Here is a 14,521-nt window from a genome sequence, read left to right as displayed (position 1 = left end):
GGGGCGGCAACCCAGCCCTCTGGTTCAACTCCGGCAACCTAGACCAGCGCCCCTTCTCTGGCCTCAGTTTCCCCTTCTGCCAGAGGATGCGGGGAGTCCTTCCTTCCTGTTGCGCTTTAAGCGACGCCTCCTGTGCACGATGCTCCAACCTCCGGCCGCCTCCCTTGGCTTCTCTCGCTTGTATCTGGGCCCACTCCTCCCACCCCGAGCCTCAGTTTCCTCATCTGTAAATTAGACAACGCTACGGGTACTTCCTTAGGGGTTGTTGCAAGAAAATACCTGGGAAGGGCTTTGTTTGGAATGAATGAAGCACAGTAATTGTGAGGGAGCTTAAGCGCTCAGGGCTCTGAATTGACATGTGTGGGCTTGAATCCTAGCTCTGCAGAGGGGTCCTGGAGCTTGTTTCCCACCTGTGAAATGGGAGACAGCATCGATCTTAACCAATGGCTATTTCCCACGGCACAGGCCCTGACTCGCGGGACGTTAGACCCGGGGGTTCCCTCGCTTTCGCGAAAATCGCGGGCTGGAGGCCCTTGGCGCAGGGTCGCAGCGGCGCAGCCCAGGAGGGGCGGGGCGGGGGAGGGGCCTCGCCGGGATCCAGATGTTCAGGGTCCGCCAGGCACAGCCGCGCCTGATTAAGCCACGTGGGGGCCGGCAGAGGCCGCGGAGATGAAAGCGCCGCGGCCGGCCAGGGGAGGGGGTGCGCCAGGCCCCCCCGGGGTCCCTTCCTCCTCGGCCGGAACCTGCGGCGCCCTCTGACCCGCCGACCTCCAGCGGCTGCCGCCGGGTCTGTGGGGGCGGAGCGTAGATGGAAGCCACAAGGGCGGCAGCGCGACCTCGGCAGGCACCTGCACGGGGCAGACCAGCGGGGGGGGGGGGGGGTCGTCTTTGCAGAGGACCTAGCCTTAGAGAGGCGCCCCCCCCACGCCTGACAGATGGAGAGGAAGCGAAGGAGACCTCTTTAACCGAGATTCACGGGGCTACAATCTGTCACCTTGGAGTATGGGAGTTATGGAAGCCAGGAGTGTCCCTGTCGATCCCAAGTTTTCCCACAAGAATTAGGAATTGTAGCAGCACTTCCACCCGCACATACTTGCCCCTCTGTGCCCCTTCCCACTCAGCTCCGGGCGAGAGGCCCCCAGCTGGGGTAGAGAGCTCTAGGTCCCTTAGGCCTGTGGATCAGGGCTGGGCCAGAAGGGGGCGAGGCTGGGGGGAACAGAAAGGCTTGCGAGGGCTTCCTACAAGGGGCAAACCAATTACAAAGTTGCTGCCCCCCTCACTAGGGTGGCAAAGGATAGGATACCACAGACCTTCCTGAGGCCTTCGCTAACCCAGTGCTGTGACCCCCACTCATGTCGCTCCATCTCCAGTCTCTGGCTCCAGCGCCACCGCCCTCCTACCTCTTCTTCCAACTCTCTTGCCCGCCCCAAGGCACTCGGTGTTCCCTTTGCCTGGATCGCCCTGCCCGCGTGGCCGGCTCAATTTTGCCTCCTCGGGGAGGCCCTCCCGGAATCCCCTGGCCAATAGAAACCCTACCCCATCACTCTATTTGTTTCCTTTTGGCCCTTTAGCGCTGGCACAGGTCCTCTAGCCCGTGGATACGAGAGAGGTGTCACGGCACCCCCGAGATGGGACAGCCGGCGGGGGATCATGGTCCACCTGCCCCGCCCTACCCGCACCCCGACGGTGCCGCAGCGCCGCTCCCCCGCCCGTTCTCCGCATCCCCCCGCCCCCCCTTCCCAGGCTGCCTCGCTCGGGTGACGTCAGCGACCCGGTCCCCGCCGCCACCGCTGCATCCTCGGTGCCTGCCAGGAGCCGGCGTCCCCCGAGCCCCTCGCTCCCGGCACGGCCATGGGTTCGGTCGCGCTGCTGCCGCTGCTGCTGCTGCTGCTGCAGCCTCCACCTGCCACCCCCGCGCCGCCAGCCCGCGACCCCTTCGCCCCGCAACTGGGGGATACGCAGAGCTGCCAGCTGCGGTGCCGCGACCGCTATCCTGGTCCGCAGCTCTCGCAGGTGAAGCGCATGCGGCGCCAGCCGGAGATCCGGAGATCTCTGCGGTGGGGGAGGGGCTGGGGTTGCGGTTCCCTCTTTTGCGAGCGCTAGATAAGGACGCTTCGGAGCGGGAAGGAGTCGGAGACGGGGGTTCAACAATGGAAGTGGGTCCCTCTGGTGAGGGAAGGACTGGAGTCCCTTCTGTCGAGGCGAGCGCTGGGGTCGGGGGTCCCTCCGATGGAGATGGGGCTTGTCTCTCCCGCGGGGGAGGGGCGGGATGGTCCCTCTGATGGGAGAGGGTTTGGAGATGCGAGGCCCTCCGATGAATCCGGAGTTGGGGGGGCCCCCAAAGGAGAGGGGACTGAGGCTTCTTAGGCCATCTCGCCGGTTCTGGCTCCGCTCTGCTGCGCAAAGACCCAGGGGCGCCCATCCCCCACATCCCTCGGGTCTGACGGTCCTCTCCTCCTCTTTCCACATCCTCCTCCCTACCCCCCCCCCCAAGAGCTACCAGCCCCCATTCATATCATCACCCCTACCAGCTGGATCTCCATTTTCCCGGTCCAGAGAAGATGACAGAACCTCCTCCTCTTAGCCTCCTCCCTCCTTCCTCAGGCCTGAGGGTCCCCCTCAATCCCTACCCTCTTGATATGGGGGCCGGAGGGGGTTGCATTTCTCTCCAGCTTATCCATTTTACAACCATTGCCCAAATCCAGTGTCCTCCATGGTCCATCCCCCTTTCTTCCTTGGAGCTAAGAACCCCCACTGATATTCTTAGCCTTCCCCTCCCTACCTCAGTCTCTCTGGATTTGGGAGAGGAGGAGGAGGAGGAGAGGACAACGAATCTATGTCCTGCTCTGAGTGGGGTGCTTCCAGTGCAGAACTCCTCCTGCCCCTCCCCTTGGCCTGAACCCCCATGTCTCCTCTCCCAGGCAGAGCTTGAGGAGGAGGAACCTTCTGAGTCCCCATATGAGTATGACAGGGCTGTCCTGATCAGCGCTTGTGAGCGTGGCTGCCGCCTCTTCTCCATCTGCCGATTTGTGGCAAGGAGCTCCAAGCCTAATGCCACCCAGACTGAGTGTGAAGCAGGTGAGGGCTGGCTGGGTGGGCCCAGGTGGGGAGAGGTGGCCTGGGAAGGGTCACCCTCCAGTCACCCCTTCTGCCTCCTCCCCCTCCCACCTCACCCCCAGCCTGTGTGGAGGCCTATGTGAAGGAAACGGAGCAGCAGGCCTGCAGCGAGGGCTGCTGGAGCCAGAACCCGGAGCCGGAGCCTGAACCTGAGCCTGAGCCAGAGCAGAAGGTGGGTGCCCTCCCACCTGCGGCCCTGGGACCCTTCCCCCTCCTCTCTATGCGCTGCCCCCCAAATCTGCACTCACGTCCAGAATCTCCCAGGCTCTGTAGTCAGCTCTGGGCTTGCTTACTGGGTATCCTCGATGGAGTCATGGCTTGTCTCAAGCCTCAGTTATCATCTCTGTGATATGGGAAGTGCTCTCCTCTCCCATCCCCTTACAAGGAGTAAATGGCAGGAAACAGCCAGAGTTTATCCATTATTTGCCCTGGTCCAGTCCTGACCACAGCCTGTCCCAAGTTCCTCGTGCCACCTAGAGGCACCTGGGACAGTGTCACTGTCATTTCGTGCCCACAAAGCAATGACTGAGGTCACACAGTTAGGGCTGTATAAGAGATGGGATTTATTTTTTTTAAGATTTTATTTATTTATTCATGAGAGACACAGAGGGAGGCAGAGACATGGGCAGAAGGAGAAGCAGGCTCCCTGCAGAGAGCCTGATGCAGAACCCAATCCCGGGACCCCAGGATCACACCCCGAGCCAAAGCCAGATGCTCAACCATTGAGCCACCTAGGCGTCCCTAGAGATGGGGTCTAAAGCCAGTACCACCAAGGCTTGTGACCAACCCTTGCCTTCTTCAGCTATCATAGCTAACTTTATTGAATACACCTACTGCATGCCAGGTGCAGGTCTAAGCACTTTCCTTTTGGTGAACAGGTGGTCACTATCATGGGAAGGGGCACTGAGAACTGAGTTTTGGGGAAGAACAACCCCCTCACCCCCACCCCAGGGAGAAATAACAACTGATCACCTGGTATGTCCATGAGTGAGTCTAGGAAACTGTGTCAGGGGAAACTAAGGCACAGGAAGTCATTTATCACATCCAGAGATCCATGGACTGAGATTCCCCAGAAAGCTCTTCCCCTTCACCCATTGTCCTTCACCTCCTCCAGGCCTTCATTGTTCATAAAAGCATGCTGCACTATCATTCCCTTCTTTTTTTTTTTAAGATTTTATTTATTTATTCATGAGCAACACACAGAGAGAGACCGAGAGAGAGGCAGAGACACAGGCAGAGGGAGAAGCAGGCTCCATGCAGGGAGCCTGACATGGGACTTGATCCCGGGTCTCCAGGATCATGCCCCGGGCTGCAGGCGGCGCCAAACCGCTGTGCCACCGGGGCTGCCCTATCATTCCCTTCTGTTCCAAATTCTCTCCTGACACTGTCAAAATAAGAATGATGATGTGAAAATTTAAATAATAGCAGCTACTACATATTAGGCATTTGTGCTGTGCCATCGTCTAGTAGAAAACTCATAACAGCCCCATGATGGAAAAGCATCATCCCCATTTTAGGGCTCAGAGAGGGCAATCCACTTCTCCAAGGGCAACAGTGAGCCAAATGCAACATTCATGGTATGAAGCCCTGTTGCCCCAACCCACTTAGCAAATTCTAATCATGGTGAATTATCCCAACTCACCTCCCTCATGTCTTTTGCCTTGGGCTTTCCCTTGGCAGAGAAAGGTCTTGGAAGCTCCAAGCGGGGCCCTTTCGCTCCTGGACTTGTTTTCCACCCTCTGCAATGACCTCGTCAACTCAGCCCAGGGCTTTGTCTCCTCCACCTGGACGTACTACCTGCAGACTGACAATGGGAAGGTGGTCGTGTTTCAGGTGAGGGGTCTGGCAGGGGCCATGCCAGGGTGGTAGGCAGGTGATCAGGGTCAGAATGTGGGATGCATTAGTTCTTGGCTCATGGGATGCAAAGTCCTCAGGTGATCAATGTTCAGACACAGCTAGACTCGGGTTCGCTGTCTCCCTCCCCTTGACTTGATTCTGCTTTCCTTTGTGGGGGCTGCATTCCCAGGCCAACTCTTTCCTCCTGAAGCTGGGTAATTGCCTAAGGCTCTAGATTATAACCTCTCTGAAGTCTTAACGAAATCAGGACTTACTTTGATTGGCCCTGGCTGGGTCATGTGACCATCTCAGCCAATCCCTGTGATTCTATTGGCTTGGTCTAGATAGTGTCCTTCAGGAGCTAAAGGATGGGGTCAAGAGGAATTGAGATGCCCACGAGCGGAGAACTATATCCCTGATGTCACAGCCCACAGCCCCACGGAAAGGTGTCCTCTCTGCACCCAGTGGAACTAAGTGCCACCTGGGCATGGGACATAGAGATGTGCTTCCCAGGGCCAAGGTGGTGCCTTTCTAAATGGTTCTTCTATGCTGTCTTGTTCCTGACCCAGACCCAGCCTGTGGTAGAGAGCCTAGGGCATGAGGGGGCCCGTCTGCAGCGAGTAGAAGTGACCTGGCGGGGGTCCCACCCTGAGGCCTTGGAGGTGCACGTGGGTAAGGTCCAGGTCTAGACCAATGTTCCTTCCACAGGTGGCTCCACTGCTCTAAGGAATCCTTTTGGCAAATGAACCCTCTAGAAATGGGATTTCTGTCTCCCAACTCTTAGAGTCCCTTGGCCAGTCTTCTAGGGTTCTATGACCCATCCCCCATGGTTCTGTGGTCTGTTTCCCAGGATTTCACAGTCCATCTCCAGGGTTCTGTGATTCTTCTGGGGATTCATGATCCTTTTCCCAGGCTTCCTTGGTCCACCTCCCAGGGTCTAGACCGTCTCCCAGGATTTTGTGATTCATCTTCCTCCATTCCATGGTCTATCTCCTAGGGATCCATGGTCCAATTCCCAGGATTCCATGATCCATCTCCTAGGGTTCCATAGTCTATCTCCAGGGTTCCACAGTCCATTTCCCAGGGTTCTGATCTACTCTAGGGTTCCATGTCCCACTACCCTAGGTCCTGACCTCCTTTCTCCACTCCATGCCTGCTGTGGCCTCCTGGGGGTGGCCTGGGGGCTGCTAAGAGGTGACCTGTCTCTCAGACCCTGTAGGCCCCTTGGACAAGGTAAGGAAGGCCAAGATCCGAGTCAAGACCAGCAGTAAGGCCAAAGTGGAGTCTGATGAGCTGCAGGACAACGACTTCCTCAGTTGCATGTCCCGGTGGGTGGCAGGACCCTGGGGGTGGGATGGGAGTGTAGCTGGAAGGGAGGGTTTCCCAAACTCCACTAGGACCACTGAGCGTGCCTTCTGGGCTCTGGTTGGGCCAGGCGCTCAGGGCTCCCTCGCTGGATCCTGGCCTGCTGCCTCTTCCTTTCTGTGTTGGTGATGCTGTGGCTGAGCTGCTCCACCCTGGTGACCGCACCTGGCCAGCACCTCAAGTTCCAGGTGGGCGTGGCCGGGTGGAGGGGTGGGAGAGGGCTGCTCCTTGGGCCACCCACTCTCCCCTGGAGGCAGGGTCCCCTGGCTTGTTGTGTGACACTGGGCAAGTTTCTTCACTTCCTTATGAAGCGGGGGGAACAGAGCCAACCCTTAGTTGGGGTGACTTGAGATCAGGGGTGGGAAGGAGCCTTGGCAGGGTGGGGGCTCAGTAGCCCTCCCTCCCTCCCTCTTCCTCCCCCTGCAGCCCCTGACCCTGGAGCAGCACAAGGGCTTCATGGTAGAGCCAGACTGGCCCCTGTATCCTCCCCCATCGCATGCCTTTGGGGACAGCCCCCCACCCTACAAGCTGAAGCTGGACCTGACCAAGCTGTAGGTCTTCATCTGCCCATGCATCACCAAGTGCACGGGCTCCTCGGGCCTCACTTGCTCTGTGCCCAGGAATCCAGGTCAGGGTGGGACCATCCTTGGGCTCCTCTACCCCCAATCCTCCTTTCCCCAGTCCCGCTCTTTGCCCCTCTGGGTCCTGGAATTGCCGTGCCCCCACTGGGGGGGGTGGGATCTGATTTTGGTTCCTCCCTGCTCCCCTCCCCCAGAGTGTGCTACTTTTGTCTTCTATCTTGTAGCTTCTTGAGTATTCAAACCCCAGTTCTGTGCTGCCTTCCTCCTTTCTCCCTTGGAGAGTGGGGGCTGAGGGCACAAGGGAACTACCTTGTGCTAGGGCTCCCTCCTCCCCACCCCACCTCCAGAGATCCAGTCCCAAGAGAGGAGGCCCCTGAGAGAGTTGGTGGGGGTGCAGCTCCATGTTGGGAGGGCAACTGAGGCTGGGGTTGCAACATGGGGGTCAGAAGGAATAAACCATGTATATAAAAGATATTCTGGACTGAGCCTACTTCTGTTTGTCTTTCCATCTGCCCTTGGGAGAATAGTCTGAGTATGGCCATGGCCCATGTCCACTTGGCCCTTTCTGAGATGGGCACAGCCCTGGGAACTCCCCATGGCTTACAGAAGGACAGACCCTCTGTTGCTGCCCAGCCCATCTCACACTTCTGATTAGGGATGTCCCTGGAAAAGTGACTTTTGCTACTCACTTGGCCCAGATGGGTCAGTACCACTTCTTGCTCCCCTTTTAGGATCCCTCCTATGAAATGCATAGTTGAATCTTGAGGAGGATAGTTGTTAACATTGCAACCATCTGGTTGCCATCCCCCTTTCTTTTGGAGATCAAGTCCCACACTGCCTCACTGGGGGCAACTGCAGAGTGATGATGGTGGGTCCTATCCCCTTCCCTATCCAAGGGATCTAGACTTGGCGTTCTTACCCTGTACTTTGCATTTGAGAGGAGTCTTGCAGGAAAGGAGCAGCCTACCCTGATGAGGCCTCAGCCATGGCTCTCCATCCTTCCTGCCCATTCTGCAGACTCCTACATATCCTTCCAGATAAATCCTCTTATAGCTTCAGTCAATTGAAGTGGTTTCTATTGCTGGCAACCACAGATTCCTGGGGAGAGTTTGGGATGAAGGGTGTGGTGGTCAGAGGCTAATGGAGGCCTATGGGTGACAGGTGGGTGGGGGCGGGGTGGGGTTAGAGGGAACCAAGTGGGGCTGATTATTGGCTGTCCACCCTTCACCTTGCCTTGTGTCCCAGGAGGTGGTGATCCACTTGGGCATTCTGCCTTTTGCTAGAGTCAGCCGGGGAGGAAGGTAGGGTGGGCAGGGATCAGCACAGGCAGGAGGTAGGAGGAAGGAAGAGTGAAAAGTCAGGATGTTTCCTAGTGTCCCTCCCTGAATCCCCCCAACCTTCAGCCTATGCATGGTCACAGATCCCCACTACTGCTCACCCAGGGTGCTGTGCCCCCTCATGTCAGTTACCCAGCCCTGCTAACACCTTTGCAAATAGCCCCTTTGCTACAAGTCCTGAGGCATCAATTCTGAGCAGCTCCTGCCTGATACCATGAGCATCAGGATTCAACATTAAGAGACAATTGAGTCCTCAAGGTATTGTTCTGGGTCCTAGTGGGGTTTCAAGGCAGCCCCTTAGAATGTTGCCAAGAAATGATACCTGGGTGGTGGTAAGAAGCAGCGGCAGATCAGTGCTGCCCAGTAGAACTTCCTGCGGTGATGGAAGCATTCTTTCTGCAACACCCACAGCCACATGGCCTTATGGATCCCTTGCAATGTGGCCAGTATGACTGAAGTACTCCAGTTCCCATTCTATTTTGTTAGAGTTAGTGTACCTTTAAGGTTTTTCCTCTATTTTTTTATGATGGGAAAAATATACATATCACATTTTAATCAGTTTATTTTATTTTTTATTTTTATTTTATTTTTTTTAAAGACTTTATTCAAGAGAAACACACACACACAGAGTGAGAGAGAGAGAGAGAGGCAGAGGGAGAAGCAGGCTCCATGCAGGGAGCCCGACGTGGGACTTGATCCCGGTCTCCAGGATCACACCCTGGGCTGAAGGCTGCGCTAAACCCCTGAGCCATCTGGACTGCCCAATCAGGTTTTTTTTTTTAAGATTTATTTATTTATTTGGGAGAGAGAGGAGTAGGGGGAGAGGCAGAGGGAGAGGGAAAGAATCTCAAGCAGACTCCTGACTGAGAACGGAGCCTGATGTGGAGCTTGATCTCATGACCCTGGGATCATGGCTTGACCCAAAATCAAGAGTCAGACGCTTAACCACTTGAGTCACCTAGGCACCCCAAAAGTTTTTCTTTAAAAAAATTTTTTGTTTAAGGCTTCACATCCAGCGTGGAGTGCAATATGGGGCTTGAACTCATGACCTTGAGATCAAGACCTGAGATGAGGGCAGCCCAGGTGTTTCAGCAGTTTAGCTCTGCCTTCAGCCCAGGGTCTGATCCTGGAAACCCGGGATTGAGTCCCACATCGGGCTCCCTGCATGGAGCCTGCTTCTCCCTCTGCTTGTGTCTCTGCCTCTCTCTCTCTCTCTCTCTCTCTCTCTCTCTCTGTTTCTCATGAATAAATAAATGAAATCTTAACAAAAAAACAAACCTGAGGTGAGGTCAACAGTCTGATGCTTAACCAACGGAGCCACCCAGGTACCCCACTTTAATCGGTTTTTTATTTTTATTTATTTTATTCTTTAAAAAGATTTTTTTTTTAAATTTATTTATTATAGTCACACACAGAGAGAGAGAGAGAGAGAAGCAGAGATACAGGCAGAGGGAGAAGCAGGCTCCATGCACCAGGAGCCCGACGTGGGATTCGATCCCAGGTCTCCAGGATCGCGCCCTGGGCCAAAGGCAGGCGCCAAACCGCTGCGCCACCCAGGGATCCCTAAAAAGATTTTATTTATTTATTCATGAGACACACACACACAGAGGTAGAGACTCAGGCAGAGGGAGAAGCAGGCTCCAGGCAGGGAGCCCGATGTGGGACTTGATTCTGGGACTCCAGGATCACACCCTGAGCAAAAGGCAGACGCTCAACCATTGAGCTTCCCAGGCATCCCTTTCATCAGTTTTTATTTTATTTTTATTTATTTTTATTTTTATTTTTTTTTAAATTTTTATTTATTTATGATAGTCACACACACAGAGAGAGAGAGAGAGGCAGAGACACAGGCAGAGGGAGAAGCAGGCTCCATGCACCCGGAGCCCGACGTGGGACTCGATCCCAGGATCGCGCCCTGGGCCAAAGGCAGGGGCCGAACCACTGCGCCACCCAGGAATCCCCCCTTTCATCAGTTTTTAAATGTACAATTCTGTGACATTAGGTTCATCTGCAATATTGTGTGACCATCACCACTATTTACATGGCTACTGTAACTGCTCAGTCCAGCTCAAAGGGGACTCTAGTGGTCCCTTCCCTCATATACCCGTGCTGCCCACAGCCTCCCATCTCAATGGCTCCGAACACCTGGCTGGCATCTTGAGTCTTCCCTGTCCTTCCACCTTATCCCATTGGCTGGGCCTGTTCCCCCACCCCCACCCCCGCCCCCTCCAGCCTACACGCTTCTCTTTATCTCCATAGTAACCACCAAGGTCTAGGCCACTACTACCTTTGTTCAACAACTGCCCCCACCTCCCCTTGGAGCTCCCTGCTTCCCCTCCAACCACTCTTCAGCTCCATGTAGCAGCTTGGAGCTGTCAGGAGAAAGCAATCTGATCCCAGATATCACTCCCTTCTGGGGTTTACTGCTGCCACAAGGAGTCTAAACAGTCACATACACCAATAAGGCATCCCCCAGTCTGGCCATGCTAACATCTCCAACCAGGTCTATGGAGGCTCTCCCCATTGCTCACTATGATCCAGCCACAGTGGTTCTCTCTGGCTTCCTGAAGCCTACCTTGTTCCTTCCTGCCCCAGGACCTTTGTATTTGCATGTCCCTATGCCAGGAACTCCCTCACAGTCCTGCTCTGCCTGAGTGCTCATCTAAAAGATCTCCTCAGCAAAAGACATCCTGGCCTCCTGAGAGTGGGCCAGCATTCCCTGTTATCCCCATGTTCGGCTCCTGTCCCTACACTTACAACATTTATAGCTGATTAATAGTCACTTGTTTCAAGGTCGACCTTCTTTAACATAATTTTATACTCTGTGAAGGCAGCTCCCAAGGGTCTTCCATGTGACCTGGCATGAGGCAAGTGATTATTAATTATTTTTCCTTGAATGACTCCCTGTTTCTCAGACTCTAGAAGCAGGCTTACCTTGTCAAGTCCATTCCCTACATGGGGTTAAACTTTGTCCCTCCCCTGTTGACTGCCTGGGACTCCCTGTTGCCCTTGGACACCACCTGATTTCCTTGTTTACCTTTTATTTATTTACTTTTAAGACTTTTATTTTTTAAATTAATTTTTAAATATTTTATTTAAATTCAATTTACTGGGGATCCCTGGATGGTTCAGTGGTTTAGTACCTGCCTTTGGCCCAGGGCGTGGTCCTGGAGTCCCAGGATTAGTCCCACATCGGGCTCCCTGCATGGAGCCTGCTTCTCTCTCTGCCTGTGTCTCTGCCTCTCTCTCTCTCTCTCTGTGTCTCTCATGAATAAATAAATAAAATATTAAAAAAAATAAATTCGGGAACCTGGGTGGATCAGAGGTTTAGTGCCACCTTCAGTCCAGGGCCTGATCCTGGGGACCCAGGGTGGAGTCCCACAACGGGCTCCCTTGCGTGGAGCCTGCTTCTTCCTCTGCCTGTGTCTCTGCCTCTCTCTCTCTCTCTCTCTCTCTTTCTCTCATGAATAAATAAATAAAATCTTAAAAAAAATAAATTCAATTTACTGACATATAGTAAACACCCAGTGTTCATCCAAGATTTTTTATTTTTAAGTAATCTCTACACCTAATGTGGGGCTCGAATTCACAATCCTGAGATTAATTAATAGTCACACGCTCAACCAACTGAGCCAGCCAGGCGCCTTTTACCTCTGCTTACCTTTTAAAGGCTTTCAGGGCAACCTGGGTTGCTCAGTGGTTTAGCACTGCCTTCAGCCTGGAGCTTGATCCTGGGGACCCAAGCTCGAGTCCCACATCAGGCTCCCTGCGTGGGACCTGCTTCTCCCTCTGCCTGTGTCTCTGCCTCTCTCTCTCTCTCTCTCTCTCTCTCTCTCATGTGTCTCTCATGAATAAGTAAAGTCTTAAAAAAAAAAAAAAGGCTTTCAATACTTGCCAACCTGGCAGCCACTTTTCCTGTTATGTCCCTCCTATACCTTTTGGTCTGAAGACAAAATGAGTCCTGTCCTCATTGTTTCCTGCGTTAATATCAATCAGTGGTCCAGCCTCCAGGCCTTTGCTATAGCTGCTTCTCTGCTTGGAAGGCCTTCATGGATTTGATAGGAACCTACCTGGCACCTGGCACTCTCTTCTTCCTCCTTCACAGAGCTCTGGTTTGGTTTGATCAAGCTTATGGGGCTTAGGGAAGGCTGAGCAGCCTGACCCAAGCCTTGTCAGGCATTGGTGGAATTTACTAGGAGAGAGGCACGCACTGTTAGTTGGAGTTGCTGAGCTGGGGGGATGTGAGTCCGCAGCTGCCAAGGGGCATTTATTACCACAACAACAGAGCCTACTAGAGGGATGTAGAGAGACCACGTCTCGGGCCATTGCTGGGAGTCCTGGATCAAACATGCCTGAAATCCACCCTGCTTTAATTCACTTTGTGTCATGCTTCCTAGAACTGAAAACTTGACTGGTCCCAGTCTCTTCGTCCCCCCTTCCCTCTCTCAGGACTAAGCCCCCACGGGTAGAGTGTTTTTTGATTTGTATGTTTTGCTGCTGTGGGTCTAGTGTATTAATTCTGGAAGCTCTGGTGATCAGCCCAGGGCTGGGCCCAGAGTGGGTGCCTCATAGATGTGGAATGAATAATGCCAGGTGGTGTGGGTAGAAACTATGAGCGCTGTGGGTGTGTGGTGTGGGGAGATGAGTCTCTTCCAAATATGTGGTGAGTGATGGTTGCCTGAAGAGGTGGCAGCTGACTTGGTTGGGCTTTGAGGGACAGACAGAAGAGAAGGCAGGGCCTCCCAGATATGTGGGTGCGTTACAGGTGTCCCAGGTGTGTGTGTGTGTGTGTGTGTGTGTGTGTGTGTGCAGAGAAAAGCAATGTTCACTCATAACATCTACCCTTTTTTTAAAAAAATTTTATTTATTTATTCATGATAGAAACAGAGAGAGAGAGAGGCAGAGACACAGGCAGAGGGAGAAGCAGACTCCTCGCAGGGAGCCCGACACGGGACTCAATCCCGGGTCTCCAGGGTCACGCCCTGGGCCGAAGGCAGGCGCCAAACCGCTGAGCCACCCAGGGATCCCCAACAACTACCCTTTTGAGGGCTTCATTCCCTGCCTACAAGGCCTGTGTGGCTTGGCCCCTGCTACCTCCTGCTTCCTTCCCCTTCTACTTTCCTCTCTCCTTGCTACAGCATGCACCTCAGGGCCTTTGCATTATTGTACTCTCCACTTAGAATTCTTTTTCCTTAAATAATCTGGCTCTGTCCCTGGTTTCATTTTTTACCTATTAGCCCTTCCTCACTGAGGCCTCCTCTTTCAGCTCATCACTCGCTGAGTCTTTCTCCTCCATTGATTTGGCTATGGCTTCATGATCTGTCTCCACCCCCACCCCAAACTGGATGCTCTCTAAGGGCATGATTGGGTCTAGTGTGACCCCAGCACCCATAGCAGACTTTTGAGGAGTCCCCCAGCAGGGCCGCCTGGGACCTCTGGGGAAGACACCCCAAATGCCAAGCAAAAAACTTCAGGTTCCTCTGCCAAGTAACTCCTGGCCCCTTCTGGAGTATCAGGAGTGAGATCGCCCTTTACCTCTGTTCAGGGCTCCTCCAAGGACTAAGGGCCAGCAGAAGTGACCTGGTGGAAGAGCTCTGACTCTCCATAGCTCTCTGAGCCTCAGTTTCCTCATCTGTCCTTCCATCTCTGTGAGTTATCTCGCAGAAATTGCCCCTTCTGTCCCTCCCTGTGCTTTCCTCCTGCACTGATACAGGCCTGATGGAGAGTGGGTGGATGGCTGGCATCATGGTAAAAGCCAGAGCGCCCATGTATCCTGGTAGTGTGGCGTTGCCATGGCAACCGGCATCCTGGTTCCCTGGTGACAGGCCTGAGTTCTGGCCCTAGAGGTGGTAATCTGTCCAGGAAGGGAGAGAGGGAGCCAGGTGTCCCTGGCAACACTCATAAGCACATGGAGGAGAGGATGGGGACTCATGTCTTTTCCTCGGGGCAGGGGTGGGGGGAGCAGTTCAGGCTGAGGCCCAGGTGGGGGCTGCCCCAGTTCCTGGTCAGGGCCTCCAGGGAAGCTGAAGCCTCCAGGGGTCCTATGTCCCCTAATACTGCTCACTGTCCCCTTCATGCCCAGTCCTGCCAGTCTCCCCACGGCTCCTCGTGCTCTCCCTCCTCAGGATTCCTTCCCCACACAGGTCGTTTCCTCCACCTAAAAGTTTCTCTTCCTGGCTAGTTCTTCAGCCTGAATATCCCCCTCTGACCTCCTGGCTCAGCCTGGCCCCTCTAAGTCACTACGCCCCAGATCAAGCCTCTATCATGTTGACAATTAAGTTATTG

At 54.3% G+C, this 14,521-nt stretch overlaps 1 protein-coding gene across 1 annotated transcript; it reads left to right on the top strand.

Moving 5' to 3' along the window:
- Positions 1-1,776: 1,776 nt before the first annotated feature.
- On the top strand, positions 1,777-7,365 carry TMEM59L (transmembrane protein 59 like). The gene is made up of 8 exons (XM_055343874.1): positions 1,777-2,013; positions 2,922-3,078; positions 3,180-3,289; positions 4,798-4,950; positions 5,523-5,625; positions 6,164-6,281; positions 6,389-6,506; positions 6,745-7,365. Exons 1-8 carry the CDS (start codon positions 1,852-1,854, stop codon positions 6,871-6,873), a joined length of 1,050 nt encoding a protein of 349 aa, XP_055199849.1. The 5' UTR covers positions 1,777-1,851; the 3' UTR covers positions 6,874-7,365.
- Positions 7,366-14,521: the final 7,156 nt, after the last annotated feature.

Source organism: Nyctereutes procyonoides, unplaced genomic scaffold (genome assembly GCF_905146905.1).
Source record: "Nyctereutes procyonoides isolate TBG_1078 unplaced genomic scaffold, NYPRO_anot_genome, whole genome shotgun sequence".
NCBI classification, from domain to species: Eukaryota; Metazoa; Chordata; class Mammalia; order Carnivora; family Canidae; genus Nyctereutes; species Nyctereutes procyonoides.
The sequence above is the reverse complement of the archived record's forward strand: the minus strand, read 5'-3'. Positions and strand labels throughout refer to the sequence as shown.

Bases quoted from the DNA above. Each gene is read 5' to 3' on its own strand.
- TMEM59L (XM_055343874.1), top strand. From the start codon at position 1,852: ATGGGTTCGGTCGCGCTGCTGCCGCTGCTGCTGCTGCTGCTGCAGCCT. The intron at 3,290-4,797 runs GTGGGTGCCCTC...TTCCCTTGGCAG, and splicing joins AGCCTGAGCCAGAGCAGAAG to AGAAAGGTCTTGGAAGCTCC. The intron at 6,507-6,744 runs GTGGGCGTGGCC...CTCCCCCTGCAG, and splicing joins GCCAGCACCTCAAGTTCCAG to CCCCTGACCCTGGAGCAGCA.